The 21,918-nt window shown below is 36.0% G+C and overlaps 1 protein-coding gene across 1 annotated transcript in view; it reads left to right on the top strand.

Annotated features, from left to right (window-relative positions):
* Positions 1-21,918, top strand: part of uxs1 (UDP-glucuronate decarboxylase 1) — a 35,813-nt gene that overhangs the window by 3,181 nt on the left and 10,714 nt on the right. Inside the window, exons 2-9 of the mRNA XM_081602929.1 lie at positions 1,390-1,417; positions 2,062-2,110; positions 4,732-4,775; positions 5,669-5,729; positions 9,247-9,427; positions 12,210-12,314; positions 15,545-15,667; positions 15,888-15,927. Of these exons, the coding sequence (XP_081459055.1) occupies positions 1,390-1,417; positions 2,062-2,110; positions 4,732-4,775; positions 5,669-5,729; positions 9,247-9,427; positions 12,210-12,314; positions 15,545-15,667; positions 15,888-15,927 (631 nt within the window). The remainder of the gene's footprint in view (positions 1-1,389; positions 1,418-2,061; positions 2,111-4,731; positions 4,776-5,668; positions 5,730-9,246; positions 9,428-12,209; positions 12,315-15,544; positions 15,668-15,887; positions 15,928-21,918) is intronic.

Below are 21,918 nucleotides of genomic sequence, written 5' to 3'. Positions count from 1 at the left end.
AGTTCAACAGAGACCATGCCTCCAGGAAGCAATTGCTTGTCAATACCACACCCTTTGTACCAAGCGAAGCGTAGGACAATGGGCTGGTTTTACCGGGCTGCATAGACGCCAAGTTCTTCTGGAAAATGAAATTAGATCAGCTGAGGGAAGTAAGGCGCGCTTTAAAACTTCCTGAAAGTCGGCTGATAAGAATTGTGGAGGGCGTCAATAAATGTCTGCTGGGTCAGTAGTTTTTCCTGTGATTGTGTAGACAGCAACGTAGCATTTCTTGAGTTAATTTTGGGTTTTCTTCAGCTGCAAGTCATGATCATCAAAACCAATTTAAATAGACTCCTCAGATCTTTCAATCTTATAATGAGTCTGACATTAATGAACTTTTAATGACGTTTTAATTTATTGAGCTGCATGTTAGAGTAGTGGCCCACTGCCCTGCATGTTTCATGTGTTTCCCTGCCTCTGCACACTTGACCTAAATAAATGGATGGTTGCCCGTCCATCATGTCTAAAACATGAAGGGCAGTGGGTCTTGACGACCAGGACTGAAAACTGCTTCGTCGAATGATAACGTACATGTTGGGGCTGGATACACACTCCTACCTTTGTTTAGCATGACATCAAGTCTGGGTCACAACATTGAAAAGCTTTACGTTAGTTAGGATTAGTATAAAATATGTACTTTTTGTACTCTTGCCAAAAAGTGCAAAGTTTGTAAAAATAAATAAGTAAATAAGGCAAGGTCCGCATGAAAAGATTCTTTGTATCTTTGCGCTGGGAAATTCATATGTTGCTAATGTACTGCAGTTTACATGGTTCAGCAAAAATAGATTATTTTTGCCCCTTTTTCATAGAGTGGTAGCCATACAGCTTTACACTGTAGCAACTTGTTCATATCTTGTCAAACTGTCAAATTTAGACCTATTTAATAGCATGCATCTATTACTGTTCTTGTGAAATAAAGCACTGGTTAACATGCTTTTATGTTTAAAAAAAACATTTAAAACTTGAATGTTTTATTTCATTTAGTTTTATTGTGGATTGGTTGGTGTATTTTTTGGTAAATATGTTGGTTGGTAAATATGTTTAGTGGCAGCTTTAAGAAAAAAAACAAACACATCAACTGGTTTAAAGGTTATTGGCAGGTATGATGGTTAGTTTGAAGACCCTACCAATAGTTGGAGCCAACCACTTGGGAGTGTATTCACTATATGCACAGTGCTGCCAGATTAGATGAGAAAAAAAAAACAACTGAACCAATTTTTCTCTCTAAGCTTTCCTCCTTTCTGATGTTCTGTCTTAAATTGCTGCTACTGCTAAAACGCTGTCCCTGAGATGTGTTGTGTTATCTCCATTAAGCTTTATCATAACTTGTTCTTGTCTTTTCTCTTCTAGCTGTTTGGGGAACGTACACAAACATGAGGTGAAAGTGGTTATTTTTCTTCTGCTTGATGTAAAATATGCATGTCACATGTTTCGAAACCAGTTTATCATTGTTTTTTTTTGTACATCAAGATTCATTTTAAGTCCACCTTCAGTTTTATTTGTTCTCTTATTTAAATCACATGTAAATTAATGGTTTTTGCTGTCGACAACTGATAAAAGCTTTTGCTTCTTCCTCTGTTCTTTGTTTTTCTCTGTGAATTTAGCAAAAAATATTCACTGGTAAACTTAAAACTTCACATTTGCTTGATCGGTTCACTTTCTACATTATACAAGCAACTGAACTCGGTCTTCCTTTGCCATTCCGGCTAAATGTTAGATTACAATACATGCTGATTTTAAAATCTAATTTCCCAGTTTCTGAACATTGGCTGTCCCTTAAAACACATGACAGGCTTTTTGACGGGAACTTCCTGTATTATCATTGTTGGTAACAGAATAATAGGGAGAAAGAATTTAAAGTCACTATAGATTTTCTGCCGTATGTATTACGTAAAAGCCTCCACTGTGACAAAATGGGCTTGGGATGATGGATATTGTTCTTATCTCTAGTAGGAAAAACTTGCTCATGTCTCAATATTTTCTTTCCTTATCTTTTTGCCTTGTCATTTTTTTGTGGAATAGGTCAATACAAGAAAATGGAGATGTGAAGATTGAGCAGAAAATCGATGAAGTAAGTTTGGCAAAATCTTTGCTATTTGTTCTTTGATGTAAAGTAATAGTTTAAAAAACGTCTTAGAAGAAAGGTAAAAAGCTGCAGTGCTACAACAACAAAGCAAGTTGCTCAGAAAGTATTTGATTTGTGAGGAAAAAGTTTTCTTCTTTTCATGCTTTCTATTTTGTTTTTTAAAACACAAACGAAGCGGCCTACATTTTGCCTGGAATTTGAAGAAGAAATCTAAAATCCCACAGAGCCAAGCCTGTTGGCGAATATTGTGGCCGACATCGTCAAAAAGCCTCGGCTACATCTGGAGTGGATGCAGCACAGGCTTGTTTTTATCAGCTAAATTAATGTCGTCCGCCGTAGCGCTGCAGCAGTCACTTTGCTCTGAGCGAAGCCACGGGCTCACATCTGTGGCTGAAGAGCATTTTTATCCTTTCGCAGGCTGCGTTGTTGTGACCTCACACACAGCACTTAAAGGTTAAACTTTCTGCTTTCATTTTTATCCTGAGTCGGTCTAAATAAAACCCATTTACAGCCAGTAATGTCACATGCCCTTTAGGAGACAAACATTAGAAGACAAGCGAAACGTTTGCAAAAACAACGGATACGTTTTCTTTTATTGGATCTTTATTTGTAGAAAAAGATGTAGAAAACACATAAGCCTCATTTCTACTGCGTGGTGCGGCTAAAACCTAATGACAGGAAAAATAGATCTAAAAACAAGCTTTTAGTGTTTTTTTTTAGTGTTGTTCTGTTGTGAAGTTTAATTAAGTAAAAAACAAAACAAAAACACATTTGTTATCACATCTACTTTTAAAAACATCAGCTAGTTCTTTATTTTGCTGAAGGAGCCGCAGGATGCAAAACCCTGGAATAACCCTCCACATGTCTGTAGCATCCGGGCTTTTTGTTGTATGCTTTATTTATTAAGACACAAATTATTACTTTGAATTTTGCAGGAACAAAACACTAACAATTTGACGCTTTCATTAGAGTGAGTTTGTATTTAAAATTGTGCACAAGTTTATTGCAGGTAAACAGAAACCAGAATGTCAGTAAAATGCTGATGACTGGATGACGCAGATACACTATAACTCTCAAAAAGCCAGCTGCAACTGCTCAGAGGAGTTGAGAGTGACATGAAGTGATGCAATAAAATCAGCCAGCCAGTCGTTGATGGTAATCGCAGTGAACACTGGCCCTCTGTAAGCCAGAATATCAATTTTCAGTCTGGGATTTTAGATGTATCCCTTGGATTGATTAGTAATTTATTAGCAATTCTTTGAAGTTTTGATTGAAACCGTTGCCCAAGATTCTCCGACGGTTTTTCGCACTGCGGTGAGCACAGTTTTACTTCTGACCTGCTAAAACATGACTCTCGCATCATCTTTCAACAGAAATAATTACTTTATCACGCTGACCTTAGAACTTTAAAGAGTTGGCTTGCCTTTGAAATAATATTTCATATCTGCCTGTGATGTATGTAATGCAGCTTTGGCTTTATTTAGAAGTACAAACACACAAACCGATGATGACTCAACACCTCCGTAATTGCAAGAGATATGTCTGCACACAGACTTTACTTGTTTGAGCATTTAAATTAAACGGCAATGAAGATGTCTGCCAGTTCCAGACGGCATCAATTCACAGGTTGAAAATATTTTTACTAAAGTTAAATTATTGAAAAAAAATTTCAGAAACTTGATTATCTATTTTTGTTTTAACATATTGTGAAATGCCAGATAGAATACAGCAGATAGTAATTTTACTCTGGATGCTAAAGGCACTTAAAGGTAACTTTTGCCATTTGTCTGACTTGAATTTTAGAAAAAATTCTAGCCCATTCTCTCCCATTTGATCAAATATTTTGGTTAAAAAAAACCTTGAAAAAGCCTGACCAATTAAAAATTCTTGTTTGACACCATTTAGTTTAGTTGGTATGAAAAAAAAGTGACAGTGAAGATGTGGATAAGTCAGAGGCATTGTGAGAATACTTTGACAAAAAAACTAGTCACAGTTACCTTGTAGATTCATGTCTGCTCTAAATTAAGATAATACTTAAGTTTTTAGTTGTTTTTTTAAATTAACCTAGACTAATCAAGCTTGAGCTGAGTAATCATTAAAGTACTGCTGTTCCCATTTTTGTACCTCCATATTCATTTATTACAAATATGAGAACTTGGATAATAATTCATATAGTTCCCTGCTTTTTCACTGCTACCAGTTCTGATGTAATTCTGTTTATCTTACATTCACTTCTTGACTTTCTCAAGTAAGGCTGACAGTATTTTTGTATTTGTGAAAATAAAATGTATTGGTTTTGCCATTTTCTGAGCACAAATCAAAGCTAATCCATAACTGACTTGTTCGGTGTGATTGAACAAAGAGCTGAAATGCTGTTTGAATTCTGAGGACAAATCATGCAGAAGTAGCACAGATGTATCCAACAATAGCCTGTCTGATCACATTCTCCCAGTCAAAGGAGCAAATTAACATAAAAACTGGGGACTCTGTTCACAAACCTGCATTAGCATCCTGTTGTGGTAACTTTCACACACAATGGAATCAGTGTAATTTGTGTTATGCGCTGAAGAGAACTGATGCATTTCTTACTTTCCAACTTTCTTTAGGCTGTGGCTCCTTTGAGAGAGAAGATTCGTGACCTGGAACAGAGGTGTGGATCTCCATTTAATCGCAGCTCGTCGTATTCAGAGCTTTTCAGCAAATCCGCTTCAGTTTAATTAATGACAGACAATGTTTTCTTAACCTTGCGCGTGGCTCAGAATGACGTTGACAGGGAGCAGTGACAGAAACGATCGACTGAAACCGACTTGAATCAGAGGTCATCCTTTGCTTGTGATAAAAAAAAAAGATATCTGTTAATCTTTGATGTCTTGAATTTTAATGACGCCTGCGTTATTAGGAATGCAGAAGCAATTCTTTACATAGTAAAGCCTTCGTCCCGGCTCTGTGCAGCGCATCACAAAACGAGGTGACCCTTTGAAACAGTATGTGCGATGTATGAAGCTTGGTTTTGTGGCTCTGTGGGCACAAGCTTAGCAAAGATTGAAGGTGCTGCTTTGCTGTAGTCGTGCAGCTGCTGCTGATCAGCTCTTGCGCTTTTACAGGTTCCCAAAGCATGTTTGCCATGAATGCAGATGAGGTGGATACATAGATCATTATTGTTGTTTTTTTCTAATTATTGTTTTTCACTGCCTTGTTTATTTTGTCACAATAAGGCACACGCGTATCTGTGTTTCCTTAGCGTCTCGATTTACATTCGCTGCATCTTTGCGGTGAATGTAAATGAAAGAAGAGAATGTGGATTAAAAATAATTGGCGTTGTATTCAGAAGCTCCCTGTTGATATGTGCTTGACTCTTAAGTACAAAGGAGGAGAAGGGAAAAAATAACCTCTGCTTTTCTTCATTTATCTCTTTAATCTATAAATTTTTTTTCTGAACACCCCTTTGAATTGTAATTATGTTGTTATTTTACTCTGCTTTCTTGTTCTCGCTTTGGGTTTCTTTAGATGTTGTGTAATTAAAAACCTGGTCTTTTCTTCTAGCTTTTCACAGAAATATCCACCGGTGAAATTTCTCTCAGAAAAAGATCGAAAAAGAATTTTGGTGAGTGGAAAAAAAAACATCAATTACAAATGTGCTATTTCACTTTCAAATGCTTTCTTTTTTTGCTTTTATTGAGGACGCATCTCTAGATTGTTATTGGCAAACTCCAACAAACCTTAAGCACAGTCCCACTTTTATCCTGCTCACATTTTAACTCCAAACATAAGAATTTAGGCAATTAATCTGTGCTTCCTGAGGTGCCATGACATGCAATGCATCGATGTTTGGAAAGCTGAATGCTGCTTCTGTCTCTCGCCATCACACGTCTACTGGATGTTTCCTTTCAAATAGAAGTTTGATTGTAGCGCATATTTTGTCAGCAGTAGACCTGCACAATATGTTACAAAGTTTTAGTTAGTACTGTTCACTCATGCTCTTTTTGCAGAAATACATTTGGTGTCAATTATTTAAGCCGTATAACACGCGTTGAAGGTAAAGAAGTGAACAGCAGATGTGACATTTTTCAATTAAATTTCATTGTTGAGGCGGAAATATATGTGTATATTAATATATACTAATATGTTAATATATATTCATAACTATATAGAAAACCCATTATCTGGTACCTAGTCATGGGAAGTCATACAATTATCAAAAAGTTCACCAACATTATGTTTCAAAATTAATTTGAAACATGAACACAAAATGTTTTGTTGCAAAATAATTGCATTCTTTTTGCAAATGTGTTTGTGTTACTATTGGAACAAATGCAAAAGTTAAATTTCACACTTAAAAACAGTCCCAAACATTTGGGTCGCTCCCAGTCTTTGAAATGACATAAATGTGAAATTTAACATATTACATTGTGGTTAACATGCTTTGAAGGGTCATGGCAGGGCACCTAAATGAGTTAATCACCCCATTACAGCTGGCTCAGAGGTTAGCCCTCAGCCTGGTAGTGATGTATATCATGAAAAAAACTCAAGTGTCCCATACAGTCTATAAACTAATAAACAGCTCTTAGTCTTCTGTGAAACTCCACTGACATGTCAGAGCATGGCAGGAAGAAAGTGCAGACTGGTCCTCTGAGCAGTCAGGCAGAGGTCACATTAAAGTGCCGCAGCTGTGCAAGTCAGTCTGTTAATGTGGCTGCAACACTTGAGGCTTATGCCTCATATAAAGTGAGATCTATGTGTTACTTGGTCAGCCCTAATCAAGATATTCATTGCAGCATGTCTCTAAAAATCACCAGAGGGGAGATTCACACATAAAACATTTTGTCAGACTCACAGAACGCAGTGACCGTACAAATAGACCTTAAACTGATGTCCACCCGAATGCAGGTTTTTCCATCAGAAGATTGTTTTGTAACAATACTCACTTTGCCTGTTGGAGATAGTAAAGCTAAGGCTGACTAGTTCATTAAAGAAGATCTGTTTTGGCCTAGAGCCATTCTGAGGCAGATCTATAAAGCATCTTGTAACAGTTTTGTAGTTTTTAACCCCATTTAAAGCCTCTGTGGAAGAAACTGCCATCTGTTATTGTGGTTCTAACTCAGAATTTTTTCTTACAAGTTCAAAATTTCCCAAAAATATTCATAATTTTTACGATTATCACTACTATGGTATGGTGACTAACAAAATTACAAATTTAGTGTAAATAAATAACTTTTCTCGTGAGTTTGGCAAAGCTCACCACATGCAGTTTTAGGCTTTCTGACAGTTGAGGTGGTCTAATTTACCCACCTCAACTGTCCTCGCTATTTAATAGATATCCATTTAACTTTGTTTGTCGTGAGGTTTAGAACGGTGTGACATCAATGTTTTTTATTATTATTATTATTTTAATGTATGTTGAATTAAATCTTTGTTTTTTGTGGAAGATGAAATAATAATTTAATGGATTTTTAAAGAACGGGGAAAAAAGTTTTTTTTTTTTTATTAGAACCAACAGACAAATTTTTATGTTTTTAGAAAATGAAGAAACAATAAAATATGAAAAACAAATGAAATTGAAGGACTTATATCGTTCCTATTAGACTTCTAGTTTACGACAAGGTTGTTTATTTCTGTAATCTTTTTGGCCTAACTTTTGAAAAGCCTCACATGGCACTGATGCTGCACATTTTAGACCTTTTTACCTAAGACGACAAGCCTCATCCAGTGTCCTTTTTTCAAGTAGCAAAGGAGGAAAAAGGTTGACATTTTGGTGAAAAAGTAAAAAGTACAGCATAAACCTTCTTCAGAATAAAAAAAAAACATCTTGTACGTTTAAACAACATAGTTTGGGGGTGTGAGACTTTAATAGCCAAGATAATATGTTTGGACATCAATAGACAGAAACAAACAGGAAATACTGATCAAATGTAAATGTAAAATGTGTAAAAGTGTTCAAAGGACTCAAAATATGGCCAGTTTTTATTAGCCTGTAGATTTTATCCTTCTGGATAATATCTCTGAGCTCAACCAGCTGATGCTGTGTAGAACAGGGCCACAAGGTCATTTTTATATTTGGACAAAATGAAGACATTAAGGACACATCCTGCATCAAACATCCTGCATGTGCTTTCAGTAGGGAATGTGAATGTTTGCAACATGTCCTGTTTTTCTGACCTTGACACAGGCTGCCTTTCAAAGGTTGAATCTTTCAAGTGGTTTCAGTCAGAAAGGTTTTGAGTCGAAGGGAAACTGATATTTTCTCCTGTTCACCACATGCAGTTTTAGGCTTTCTGCTAATGATCAAATAGTCTGCCTAACTAGAATATGAAAAATCAAAATGCCTGTTTCTTTTCAGAGGAGAGTATTTCTCATGTATTACTAAAAATATGCAGAAAAACTGTCAAGTTATTCTATTTCCATGTTGGGAAATACTATAGCAAACAGGTAAAGGACATATGGAGCCATTCATTAAAAGCAAAACTTGTATTTTGCAAAACTCTTCTGAACCACCAGGTTTATATTGGTTACCATGGAAACTGTACGCCAAAGAAAGGGGGGAGGTTGTGGACAGAAAATGAAAAGTAGTTTTCAAAATAATAGTAAAAGCAGTAAAAGCAATGCACAGATTAAAAAAATCTTTGAGCACCGTTGTTTCTTTGGACAACTTTGACTGGTCCAGTGGCTTTAATAGGTATTGTACAACACGCTGTGTGCACACTATTGAAATCTCTAACATTCAGAAGCATAATATGTCTTTCAGTCCAGGGTTAGTCACCTGTACATGTATTTTTATGCAAATGCATATTCTAAAATACAATAGGAAAATACCAAATCATGTGTCATTGTTTAGACAGACGGAAGTGATTTATCCAGGATGGTAGAAAAATTGAACAATAAACATTTCTTTGGGACTAATGGTTTACTTTATTTTGATACATTCTTTTAAAACAAAAAAGATCTTAGCTTCCAAATTGTTGAAAGTAAAATTCTGCAGCTGTTTTATGTTTTCATAAAATTATTGATCTGAAATTTCATGTATGTTTTTTTTTTTTATTGTTTAATGCAGGTTGCGTTTTAGTGTTTTCTAATTGAACTGGCTGATATTAAGAGACATATCTGTCTGGTTATTCCTGCTCTAGATCACAGGAGGGGCTGGGTTCGTGGGTTCCCATCTGACTGACAAGCTGATGATGGATGGCCACGAGGTGACCGTGGTCGACAACTTCTTCACAGGGAGAAAACGAAACGTGGAGCACTGGATCGGTCACGAAAATTTTGAGCTCATCAATCATGATGTGGTGGAGCCGCTTTATATAGAGGGTGAGAAAACGCAGGCATGTCATGATGTATTTGACTTCACTCTACTTTTTGCTCAGTTCCTTCCTTTGACGTTAGATCATGAAGCCAAATACTCAACCTTTATAAACTTTATGAAGAGAGAAGAAAAAAATCTCTAAACAGTGAAAGACAGCAATTGAATCTAATGGCAAGATGTACTATTCATTGACGTTTAATTACATAGCGTTGTCTGATTACTGTAATTTTGTGCACCTAATGTGTTTTTTTTCTTGATGAAAACATTTAATTTGAAACCCTCAAAACCTTGTATAATTTCTCTACTGATTCATGGGTAATTTTCCTTCTGTTATGAAAATAGTCACCATTATTATTCATCAGTGACCCTCCTTTCATAGTAAATAGCTCTCTGTTTTGTCAAAATGCTCCATAGAAGCCGTCTTAATGTGCAAATTGACACGAGATTAGAATTGTTGCATTCATTTGATCTCTTATGTCAATTTTTGAGCAAGTTTTACCAACAGATGCATGTTCTTTGTACCTTTTCATGAAAGTATTCAGTGTAGGAGCATGTTTTTTTTTCTCTCTCTCTCTCTTGATCTGCAGCCTTTGCTTCCATGTCTAAATAAAACTCACTTCACTGCAGAAAGTGACAGTGGGATTTCTGCAGCCTCCATTTCCTGGCAAGCTTGAGCCTTTATGGACTCCCAGTTGTTCTTTAGCATCCAAACAGATTTTCTTTCTTTTAAGGGAGAAAGTTGGACTCATATTGAAGATATTTGGACACAATTTGGTGTTTCTTAGGAGATTTATCCAAAATACGCAGGAAAAAAGAAGTAGTCATGGAATGAATAAAGCAAACTCACATTAAAAGTCTCTAGATCAGCCGAACCTCAACTACATTGAAATGTATTATCTACACTTCAAAGTTCAATATGGAATTACAATATTTATCTAAATAATGTGGATGTTAACCGTGTCTGATCATTGTTCTGTAAAAAATATAAGAGAGAAAAGAGAGATGTTGAATTTTGTGAAACACAGAAATGTTGCATCTGATATCAAAACATTCTTACTTTATAGCTGCAGTGTCACTTGGCCAGGCAGAAAACCTTTACAGGGTAATAAAGCGAAATTTCAAAAGGCCACAAACTGTTTAGTAAAATAAATAAATGTAGCTTACAGATACAGCTACATTTAAGTCTGTTGTTTACATCACATCACAACCCAATCAGTTTCCAAACTGAGTGAAGCAGATTGTACTTTTCAAGTCCGCTCTGCAAATTGCCTGAGTTCAGAAATATCTCCGAATAAATCAGCTGTTGTTTTTGAAAACAGCTTTGTTTTTTTGACTGCTGTGTAATCGTCAGTGTCAGTAAGAACTAAAAGGACGTACAACACAGCCAACTGGGTGAAGGTTTGCTATGATAAATAGTTGGTGTTTTTTTTTTTTTTTTGGCTCAGATGGGTTGTGCACCTTGAAATGTCTCCCAGGATTCACTCATGTTTATGATGAGAAGACCTCGGCCTACCCCTGTTTGAATAATTCAATGCATACAGTATAAATGATGCAGCGTTTTTATGTGGAAACTGTCAGTCATGATGAATAAAATATCTCAGCTGATTTAAGTTAAATTTACTCGCAGTTGAGAAAAAAAAATCTAATATATCAAACAAGTTTCCTGCTGTTCCTATAATAGTTCCCTTGTGTGCTTTTGGCGTAAAACTTATGCAGGGACTAGCAGTGGAGAAATGACTGGGAATTATTTTAAAATGTCAAATCAGAAACTTTCATTAGAGAACAGATGAAATGAGGGAGAAAAACTAAATGAAGAGGCTGTTTCGTTTGTTATGAAACTTTCCTTTCTGTTCATGACCTTTAGCAAAGCTACCAATTCTTCTGGGTGATTGTTTTTATTTATTTATTTATTTTTATTCTTTGCAATTGTCATCAACCCCTCTCTTTAAAAAAAAAGGCTAATGCACATAGTTAATTAAATTCAGTATCATTTATCTAAATGTTGGCCAAACATTTTCAGGAAATAAAAAAGCAAAGAACATTTTACTGTTGTTTTCTGTTACTGTTTTCTTTCTTAGTTGTTGATTTTTCACAAGTTTTTAATTTTGACAAAATGTAGTTTATATAACTTTTCAGAAATTATGTGAACTATGATCATGCTGTGATTGTATCTTTATCACAAGAGACAAAAGTTATTAAACTGTAATTTAAAAGGTTAGTTTAAGTGGAACATATTGATTTATGCCACTCAGTAGTTTCTATTTGTTGTCATTTTTAATTCATGTGAACTGGTAAAGCATTGATGTAAAGTTTCTTGAAGAATAAACATTACTGTTCAGATCTCAGTCAGTTTTAGGCTGAACAATGATGAGAGAAAAAACTGTATTTAGTTGACGTCACCTAGGAGTCGTGCTTTTAGACCCAGAAAATCTTCTGCTTTTCTTACCTGCAGCTTCATTTTTTTCCGTCTGCTTGGACTCAATGTATGCCCTGGGCTTTGTTAAAGCTATGATGAAACTGAGAAAAAAGAGCAAGTAAAGATGTCGCTAGATTTTTCTTCAGCATTGGATATAAAAGATATTTTCAACATTACCTTGGCTTCTATTAAATAGGCATTTCAGAAATGTTCCTGTTATTCTAATTCCTCCTTGCTGTTGATTTGAAATGCAGACCTCAAAATATGACTGCCATGCAAAGCACTGTTTTCCTGTTTTTATTTAAAAAGAAAAATAAGGTTTCTATTAGTGAAAGGTGAGATGATTCACTGTGTCTCCTGATCTTTCGCAGTGGACCAGATCTACCACCTAGCGTCTCCGGCCTCCCCTCCTAACTACATGTACAATCCCATCAAAACACTCAAGACGAACACAATTGGTACTCTGAACATGCTCGGTGAGTAACCTTGTTTGTTTGACTTCAGTTTTTAAAGCTTATCATAATTTTGGACAGTTAAAGATTTTTCTGTCACTTTTTTTTTTTTTTGCATTTCTACATTTTAATTTTGAAGTTAACATTTTTGCAAACCTTCAAACAGGCAGATTCTGACTTTGACCAAATCTGACTTTTCCTCATGAGAATTACATAAGCAACAGTTTTACTTGGAAAAATATGTTTGTCTGAGTCTTCATTGAAAGCTCTTTTCAAATTCTTACCTTTTCTTCAGCAAAGTGCAAGGTTACATGATTTACTGTTTAAATGGGAAATTACAAAGGAAAGTATTCCAACTTGCTGCATAATTAGATTTTTAACATTTTAGCAAAAGAAAACGTCAAAGCTCTTTTGAAATAGCTTAGAATCCCAATATTTAAACAATATCAAATTCATAAGTTTGCTTCAGATATTACAGCAAACTTTCATGTTTGAGGAGTAAAACTAAACTGCTGATTGTTGGGGTCGGATTATTGTTATTTTGTCGTATTCTCAGACTGAATTCCTTTTCAACACTAGAAAATGGGATTCATTGTAATTGTTCTTTCATAAATGTAACAATGTAACACTTTGAAAAGGCTGAGATGCATCTTCCGTTCTTTGTTTATGTATTTAATATCAATTTTCTGCTTTAGCATGCTTTCAACACAATAGCTGTGTGGTCCAGGCCAGCAAAGTGCTAAATCTCCTGCTGTATAGTGGTGGTGATAGTAGCTGAGAACCAATTAATCAAGTTTCCTGTGACAATATATGGAAATTGCAAGTATTTCTTCTTAATATATTTACACATATAAGTTTTCAATGTTAATTTTTTTTCCAGAATTGATAAAAATATCATAAATATTAGTGTGATAATACATATTATTTTACCCTTTTATACATATTTTAGCCTTGACAAAAGTCATGACATTTGACTTTAAAAATGCTCCATGTACAAATAGAATAGAACAAAATATTGCTTTGTTTATCCCCAAGCAGAGCAATTAGGTTCGTAAGTGTATTAAACCTGTTTGTTAAATAGATTTGGTTCAATGTTTTGCTCAAGGTGAATATCAGCCACTATCAGCCAGTAAATCGAGTCCATCTTGTTTTCTCAGCCTCTTCCCCCCCCCGCTATCATCATTCTCCTCTTCATCACACTTCTACTCTGACTCATCTCTGAAAATCTCCCCTGAAACTGAACTGTGTTTTTACCACGCCTATATTACATTACGGAAAACAGGCTTAACAATTTTTTTCTATTTTTTATTCGTGTTTAGTTTATTTTTTGAGAGTCAATGTTCCAAAGAAAAATGATAACAAGTCTGACGCAGATGTTCAGGACTCTGAATGTGATGGAATAAGGAGGAAGTGAGTTTCTGTGGAGAGCTTTAGCCTTGGTGGATTCACATGTACTTCTACTTTACTGAATGTTTTAGCATTGTTTCTTAACAGCCTTATAATTATTGTATTTTGGGCAATTTCAAGGGCATTGAAATGTTTCACTAGGTGATTATTCAGCTTGGCCTAATAGCACCTGATGAGTTGTTCCACACTTCAGATTGGTGAAGCAACACGCCCAACTTGGAAGTGAATCAAGGCTATTCAAGGGCAGTTTTTGTTTCTAAACACTCCAACATTTTCTTTATGATGCTGAAAGCCTGCAATATCTTGAAAATTTGTCCTCTAAAACCTCAATGTTGTACAGTTAATGTATGGCCTGTTAATGCTTTTGAGAACAAATTATATATTTATTTGATACAGACAGTCTTTATTTATCCTTTATGTTCTTTTACCAGCTATTTGTTTTTCCTGTAGATATAGTTAATCCATCCACATGGCTGTTCAACAAATATTGAGTGAAAATGTTCACTTCTCACTGCAATGCTTAAAAGCTATACTAAAATCAATATTGCAGTGGGCGTGTTTGTGTAGGAAATCAAAATAGCTGAAGCCCTTTAATCAGTAGATTTCATTTTGAAAACCTCTGCATCAAAGTATTTAGAAAAAAAACAAAAAACAAATCATTGCTCAAACACTATCATTGACTGTCATCTACAACAATCACTGTTGATTGTTACAGTAGCATCTGTTATTGTTCAAATTTAGATGATGAAAAGTGAGTGTGAGCAGCTCTGCGGATGTTTCAGATGATTTAAGGCTGAATCATGTAGCCAGAAGCAACGAATGAGCCTTTCGGACACATGCTGTGCCATTTAACTTTTTGTCAATATGAGAGCAGAGAATTTATTCGTATTTCATGAATATAGATTGCTATGAGTCACACTTTTTATTTAAGTAAAACTGCTTCTGGCTCATTCAGACAGTGAATTGAGAAACATTTCCTATTAAAATAAGAAAGCAACCTGAAAAAAATCGCTGCAATGATTCATGAGTATGTTGGCTTTGCATGGGTCTGTGTGGAAAAATGAAACCTTTACCAACCTGTCAGAGAATCCAAAGGTGACACCAATGAAGCCTTACAAGCAACCAATGTTGATTGAGGAGGAGGAACATCTCAAAGATCTTGTTCTAGTAAAACCACACCCCTTCATCTGAAACCCTCTTTGTTTCTTTGTGAACAACTAGAGAGAACTGACAAAGTTATCAACATTACTTATTGAAATCATTATTCAAAACCACAGAACAATCTTTCTTTCACCAGCTATAATTACTGTTCATGTCATAAATCACTTAATAAAATGACTAAAACTTGTTTAAACGAACTGTTTCGAATAAGAGAAAATATGTACATAAAAACATCATTTTACTTTATGTAAGGCATTTTATCTTTTTCTTTTTTTCCCTCGGCAAAAATGGTCACAGTGTACCGTGATGAAGTATTCAGGTCAACAGCTCTACCATTTACAGTGCAGTCCTAAATAACCTCCCTAGAAAGCTGAATAAACAAGTGCACCTTGCTTCATGAGACAGTAATGACTCAGTGGACGAATACATGGCTAAATGATGCCAAAGGCCATGGTTGAGATAAAAAAAGACTTTAGTTGAATGATGAAATGGCTTCTATGACAACAACTTCCTTTAGCGCAACACTCAGGCTTCATTAACATGAGCGAGCTAACTCAAAACATTTTGCTGTCTGAATTCTGATGTTGGATGACATTTTCTACATTGTGTTGTTTTGTATTTAATATAGTGCAGTGTTACTTTACATTTCAAGTTGTGTGTTTTCTTTGTGCTGCTTCGTCTTCTAGGGTTGGCAAAACGAGTGGGTGCAAGACTTCTGCTGGCCTCTACATCTGAAGTTTATGGAGGTACGAAAGATCAAACTGAAATGTGGAGGCATGTAATTTATTCACAAAGGTTAAGGAGGCAGAGTGAGGATATTTGAGTATATTAGCATTTTGACAACTATGTAAATGTTCTTGAAGTATCGTAGAAGTTTTTTTTTCCACTTCTGAATTGAGTTGGGATCATATTTTAGTAGCATTTCTGTTATTCTCTTTTATTTAATTTGTTTGATTTGGGTTTGTTTGTTGTTTGAGTTTGTTTTTGCTTAATACTCGAATCATCCATCCAGCCGTTGTCTTAATCCAGCTGGAGATCTGGGCCTAACTCCACTGGGCGAGATAAAAGGGTAAACCAGGTTGCAAGTCCAATGCTTAAACCACTAAAATCAAAAAAGTGATGATGAAATAAAGGGCACACAGAAAAATAAATTAATTTAATTTGTTTTAGCGAAGTCAACTAAAGGTTGGCTTTATTAGATCAACTGATGACAGAACGAAACATAGGTTGTTTTTTTTTCCCAGATAAAAGGGGAATTAATTTTGTTGAAGTGAAACCTCATACTGAGACAAAATATATTTTACAGACTGCAGTAGTAAGCTTATTGAACTCCTAATTTAGCAAAACGACTAATGGTGAAATTATCACTTTAGATTCAGCTATTTTTGCAGATCTTCAGCAGCAACTGGAGTTGTAGGAACAATAAATCAACTCAGATGAAAGTCGGTGGAAGAGATTTTTAGTTATCTCTCAGGCTTTGAGGGAATTAAAAAAAGAAAGTTTTAAATTTACTGAAACCTGCAACCTTCATGGTACTAAATCAATCATTTCCATAATAAGCTAATACTACATTTATTGAATGCAGTCTTAAATTGATGCAGAATTTCTAAACATATTGTACAATACTCATGTAGTAGATTTAGAAAAAAAAATAGATTTATTTTATCAGGTCAGTAGTCAAGGCTGGTTCTTCTGAGACCAAGGCAAGGAAACAAACAGCTGGTGTTGAACCTCCCAACCTTGCTGGTTAGGATGCGGTTTTCTAAAGGAGTCATCAATGATTTTTTTTTTTTTAAATTAGATTTGTCGTAGATTTCTTACATCTCATATCAAATGCTGTCAAAACACAAATATGAAGAGGAGGTTTCAGAAAGCCCGACAACGAGGCTGTAATCTGTTTTCAGACGGATTGATGCTGCTGCTTGCTTTGTCTCTTCTGTCTGTGCGCTGTCTGTCTTTTTTTTTTCACACCAAGACATTTGCCAGTTCGGCTTATATGAAGAGTGAATGTTGTGACAGCAGGTGAAAAAGCTAAATGGTGTCCTGTGTCAATTATGTGAAAGTTAGCAGCTCTGTCAGCAACCATTGTGCACCTAACAGGGTTATCTGTCGAGCTGTTGATGTCCAATTTTAACATACATGAAGTCAGCTTTTGTTCAAAAATCTGACAAACCTGCAACATTAGGCATACTTTAGGCCAAATAATTTAATTTAATTGAAGCAAAGGCTTTAACATTTTCTTTGAAAGACAATGAACTTGAAACAAGGGCTTGTTATTTTAGATTTTGGACCATCTTTTGTGACTCTATTTGCCTTTCAGCATTGAACTGCAGTTTCCAGGGACCATCTATGTGCTTGATGTAAAAAGACACTTGTGTGTGTTGTATTAATTGGTTTACTAAAAAGTCTAAACACCTTGTAAAACTTGCACAAAAATGAGACTGTGAAAAATAGTTTAAAAGATTTTCCACCCTTAACCTTTCTTATCCAATTCACCTGCAGACGGGTTTCAATACATGAAGGCCGAACGTATGAAATAAAAAAAATCCAAGCCTTGCTAAAATCCTCTAAAACTTTTGCACAGGGCCGTTGCGACAAGGAAACGGCTGCTTGGAATAGGGACAGTGTGCAGAGGATCTGTGTGGATGTTTTTGTCGTTTTGCTTCTCAGGGATGGAAGTCTCTTGCAGCGGTCTGCTCCTGTCGCAGTGGCTCTGAATTATTTTCTGCCATGCTTGCTATCAAAGCTGATTAAGGACGGCCGGATCGCCGGCGATCTGAGTTCTGAGTTCAAATGCCGGTAGAATTCGAACCACGTAAGGTAGAGAATTTTTTTTTGCATATAAAACCGTAAGAATTTTACTTACTTTTCCGACAATCCACATGTCCCAGAAGCGCTGCTGGCCGCAGTACGACTTCACAGATTTATAGTAAACGGAGGACCAACACATCCATATGATGGATATCCATTCGCTATATCATCTATTGGTTTTAGCAATCATTCTGGTTGGATCTCCTTCTCACATCGACGCATAGATATCGTGGATATTTTCACAGGACTTCATTTCCCGTCTGATTTATTTCGGGTACATGCTGTACTACACATTGTGCACGTATACAGCGTACCTGCCCACCTTGAGGAGTGGTGTCAACAAGCACGTGTGCTGTATAGTTTTTTTTTTTTATAGTCTTTATTGAGAACAGTAACTGCACAACGGACACAAATAGCTACATTGTCGTAAATGTCCGCCAATATACAAAGTCTATATGACCACATTTCTATTCTGGTTTGGATAGATGTTATAACTTGGCAGTATGTGGAAAACTCTTCTGCAAAAATCAAAATACAGTTCTATGGTTCAGAGGCCTCTGTGCAGCTTTTTGTATTGACAATTTGGTAATAGATTAGGAATTGTTTATTTGCAATTATTGGAACATTATGCCCGAATTACGTTTTTGGGATTTTTCTTTGCAGTTTTAGCATTTTATTTAGTTATTATGGATTAATAACATATAAATTGTGAAAGACCTGGATTTAAGGATTGTATTGATGTATTGGTTATTGAAATGCTCCAAATAATGGCTGTGCAGCTTCCAAAAATGTAAAAAAAAAATAAGCTCATGCGAACTTTTATAATTCTAGCCCTAAAACGGTTAATAAAATGAGCTGCAATAACTTAAATGTGAAGTTGTTGCACTGGGATGTGCATTTTTACCCCAAACATGGTGAAACATGCGAGCTGGACAAGTGGAGAGGCTTTTATACTTGACCCTTACATTATTGGTGCAGTGTGCTCCAAAGAATTAGCACACATAGAGGTATCGTATAAATGTCACAACACAAAAACTAATCAACACAGAACATTACCAAAAGAACATTATACCCACAGTGAAATATAACTTTTGCAGCATTAATATCTGCACTTAAATTTTTTTTCAGACGAGTGGGGGTTATGAACAGGACAACATACCAGTGGTTTTTGTGCCAAGTCATTCAGGAGTCTGCTAAAAAAAACAACAAAAAAAGGGATTCTATTTTTCTGCATCATAGTGAGTCCAGTTGTAATGTCCAAGCCAACAAAAGAATGACTTCACGAGGAGAAAATGTTCGAATGGCCTGGACGGTCATTTCCTAAACCCATCAGAATCTGTGCGATTACCTGAAACTGGACAAGAGATTCTTGGTACATTTTTGTGAAGCAAAGTAGGAAAATATCTCCAGGTCAAGAAGGGACATAACAATGAGGTTTGAATGCTGAAATCAAATTAAAATTATGCCCTTTTGTCTTTCATTTGAATTAAGCACATGTATAGTATAATTATAAAACACATAATTAAGCCATAATTGTAATGTAAGGCCTGAAGGCCAAAGATATGCCGTAATTTCTGCTTTTCCCTTACAGCACTGGCAGCAGCTGTGGTGATGTGTTGTTTTCCTTTATAGAGGCATACTTTGCAGTACAACCACGATTCAATTGAACTATGATTTCCTGCTTGTTGAATCAGGCATGCTAAGTGATTAGATATTAAATTAAATGAATTATGATTTTTTTTTTTTTCGCTAAGGTGAGAGATCATGTGAAGTAGAAACCTGTGTTTGATTGTGGTGTACTAATTTTATTTTTCCAAATTACGAGCATTAAAAGAATCTAGTCGAGCAAAATGCACAAAAATAAATAAATAAAACTTTTGAAGCTGTTGCTTCTTCCATCCAAGAAAGTCTTCAAGTCCTCTGATCAGTAAAGGTGAAGAAGCTGTTTGTTGTAGTCTGACTGTTCTCCTTCAAAAGGTTTAAGTCCTCAAGACAAAGATGAAGAATAGTTTGAATTCCTTGCTTTCCAAGGAGTTTCCAAGTATCCAGTTAAGCCAGTGGTGGAGAAAGGAAAGAACTGACCTGCAGTTCTTTAAACCTTTTGTCTCCAGAAGATCTGCTCTGACCAGTGATGGGAACAATGGCAGAAAATAAACTGTTACTAACAGCATTGCATTTTTCAGTGACAAGTAATCTAACAAATGACTTTTCCATCGTTGCAACGTTGTTTTCCTTACTCAAAGTAAAATGTGGCACGCTGCTCTAATTCAGCACATAGAAGATCAAAGCAATCTTCAGGGGAGTGAGAAGAATCGCATATGTGCTGCCAATTGGCTGAGGAAGAGTAAAGTAGTCATCATAAACCAATCAGCAGCAGACTTGGACGGGCGTTGACACACAACCAGCGATTGCAGTGAGCGCACATAAACAAAGCAGACAGAAAAAAAAAAAAACAATGTTGTTCTTATCAGTTATGAGCAACTTGAATCTCACAAATCACCTCTCGGTATCCAGATGCTTAAGCAGAGCTGATCACCAAGAATGACTGTGTTGATGGCAGCAGACGCAGCCTAAACCCCGGCAGTGAAATCAAGTGAGCTTGATTTACTGCTGCAGTGCAACCACAAGATTAGTGCGCATGAAAAGCTTGATCCTAAAACTTCCTCTTAGATTTTTTTTAGATGCAGCGTCAAGAATAAATATGTTGGATTAGTTAGATTTTTCATTTTGTTCTGGGATTTTGAATCAAGCTGTACTGACGCTTTCTAAGCTTTACTAATTAAGGGTGCACGTTCGATTATTGCCGCTGTAAATCTCTTCAATGGTAGTAAAACGGTCTTTGTGCATGATTCACAAATTTATGAAAGATATCAATCAGTTGCTTTAGCAAAAAAGTATTAAAACGGCATACCTGGGACTCCTTATGAGTCACTAAATCATAACCTGGATCAGTTCCAGGAGGCAGATGTAGATAAGGAGAGGGCAGCCGTTTAACGAGTGTGATCTGTGAAACGTTGCTGATTGCTTAATTCATAGAAGGAAGAGGGAGGAGATATTCAGATGTTTTCTGGTAGAAGTCCTGATCAGTCTTCTCGGATAAACCAGCGAAATAGATTCTCTATGAATTATGAGGTGGGTTTTAACTCTGCAGGCTTAGGGATGTAAGTACCGCAGAGGTAGATGGCTGGTTCGGTGTTGACCTCCCATAGTAGGAAGTGAGGATTAGCGATTCAGGGAACCTCTCAGGTAAAGGAGTTATAGGGGAGGGATGCAACACCTTGCACAACAACACAAGGTGCAGCACACCAATCTAACAGCCTTGTATTCAATTTATTTGGTTGTGCCTTCTTTGTTTTTGCAGTCGGGCATAAATGGTTATCTTCAGACTGATGGCGGGATCAGTTTGAGTATTTTGATGTTGGATTACAGCAAGTGCCTCTAAGAAGCATCTTGTTTGTGAATGGATAACGCAATTAAGCATTCAGACGAAAAATTATTTTTAATTGCTTATATCAGCATTGGAGGCTGCATACAAAGTTGAATTCCTCCGAGGTTCTTTTAGTTAATCTTTAAACACTTTAAATTTTCAGTATGTGTCGAGTAAACATGTTTTTCTTCTGTAGAAATCAAGAATTGAACGAGCCTCTTTTATGTGTTTATCTTAGTCTAAATTAAAAAGATCTAAAAATTTGTCTTAATTTTGTTTCCAGTCCGAGGTGCTCCCAAATGAGGACTACTGGGGCACGTGACCATCGGTCCCCGAGTTGTCGACGGGGAACGTGTAGCAGGACGATGTGCTCGCCTCCATGAGAGTTATCGCAATCATGTGGTCCTTTTTTTTTTTTTCCAAAGTCAGGCTAATATTTATGGGCAGAAACTGTCAGCTCCTGATGCTGGAGGATAAAGTGCCATCTGTGGATTTGGTTGAAATTGTTTTTTATTTTTTGTGGACATATGGAGTATGGTTGAAAATTGAACAGTTTGGAAAGTTGTCAAAAAATTAATTGTAAAATGTGCAACAGCGGTGTCACTTTCACAAGCTCATGAGCAGCGACAGCGTTAGTTGTTTTGAGATCGAATCAGTTATGAACTCATGGAAAATGATGATGCACAACCTTCAAATCATTTGAGTTTTATGTAGAGCCTTTTTGATAATGACCTGAGTGACGGCAGCCTTTCATGATCAGATATGACCGACTCCTTTTGCCTTTCCTTCAGGCAGGTGGTATTTATTTATCTATTCCTGTCT

This window comes from Poecilia reticulata, chromosome 2 (assembly GCF_904066995.2).
Source record: "Poecilia reticulata chromosome 2, P_reticulata-male-v2, whole genome shotgun sequence".
Taxonomy (NCBI): Eukaryota; Metazoa; Chordata; class Actinopteri; order Cyprinodontiformes; family Poeciliidae; genus Poecilia; species Poecilia reticulata.
This window is presented reverse-complemented; position numbering and strand designations above follow the sequence as displayed.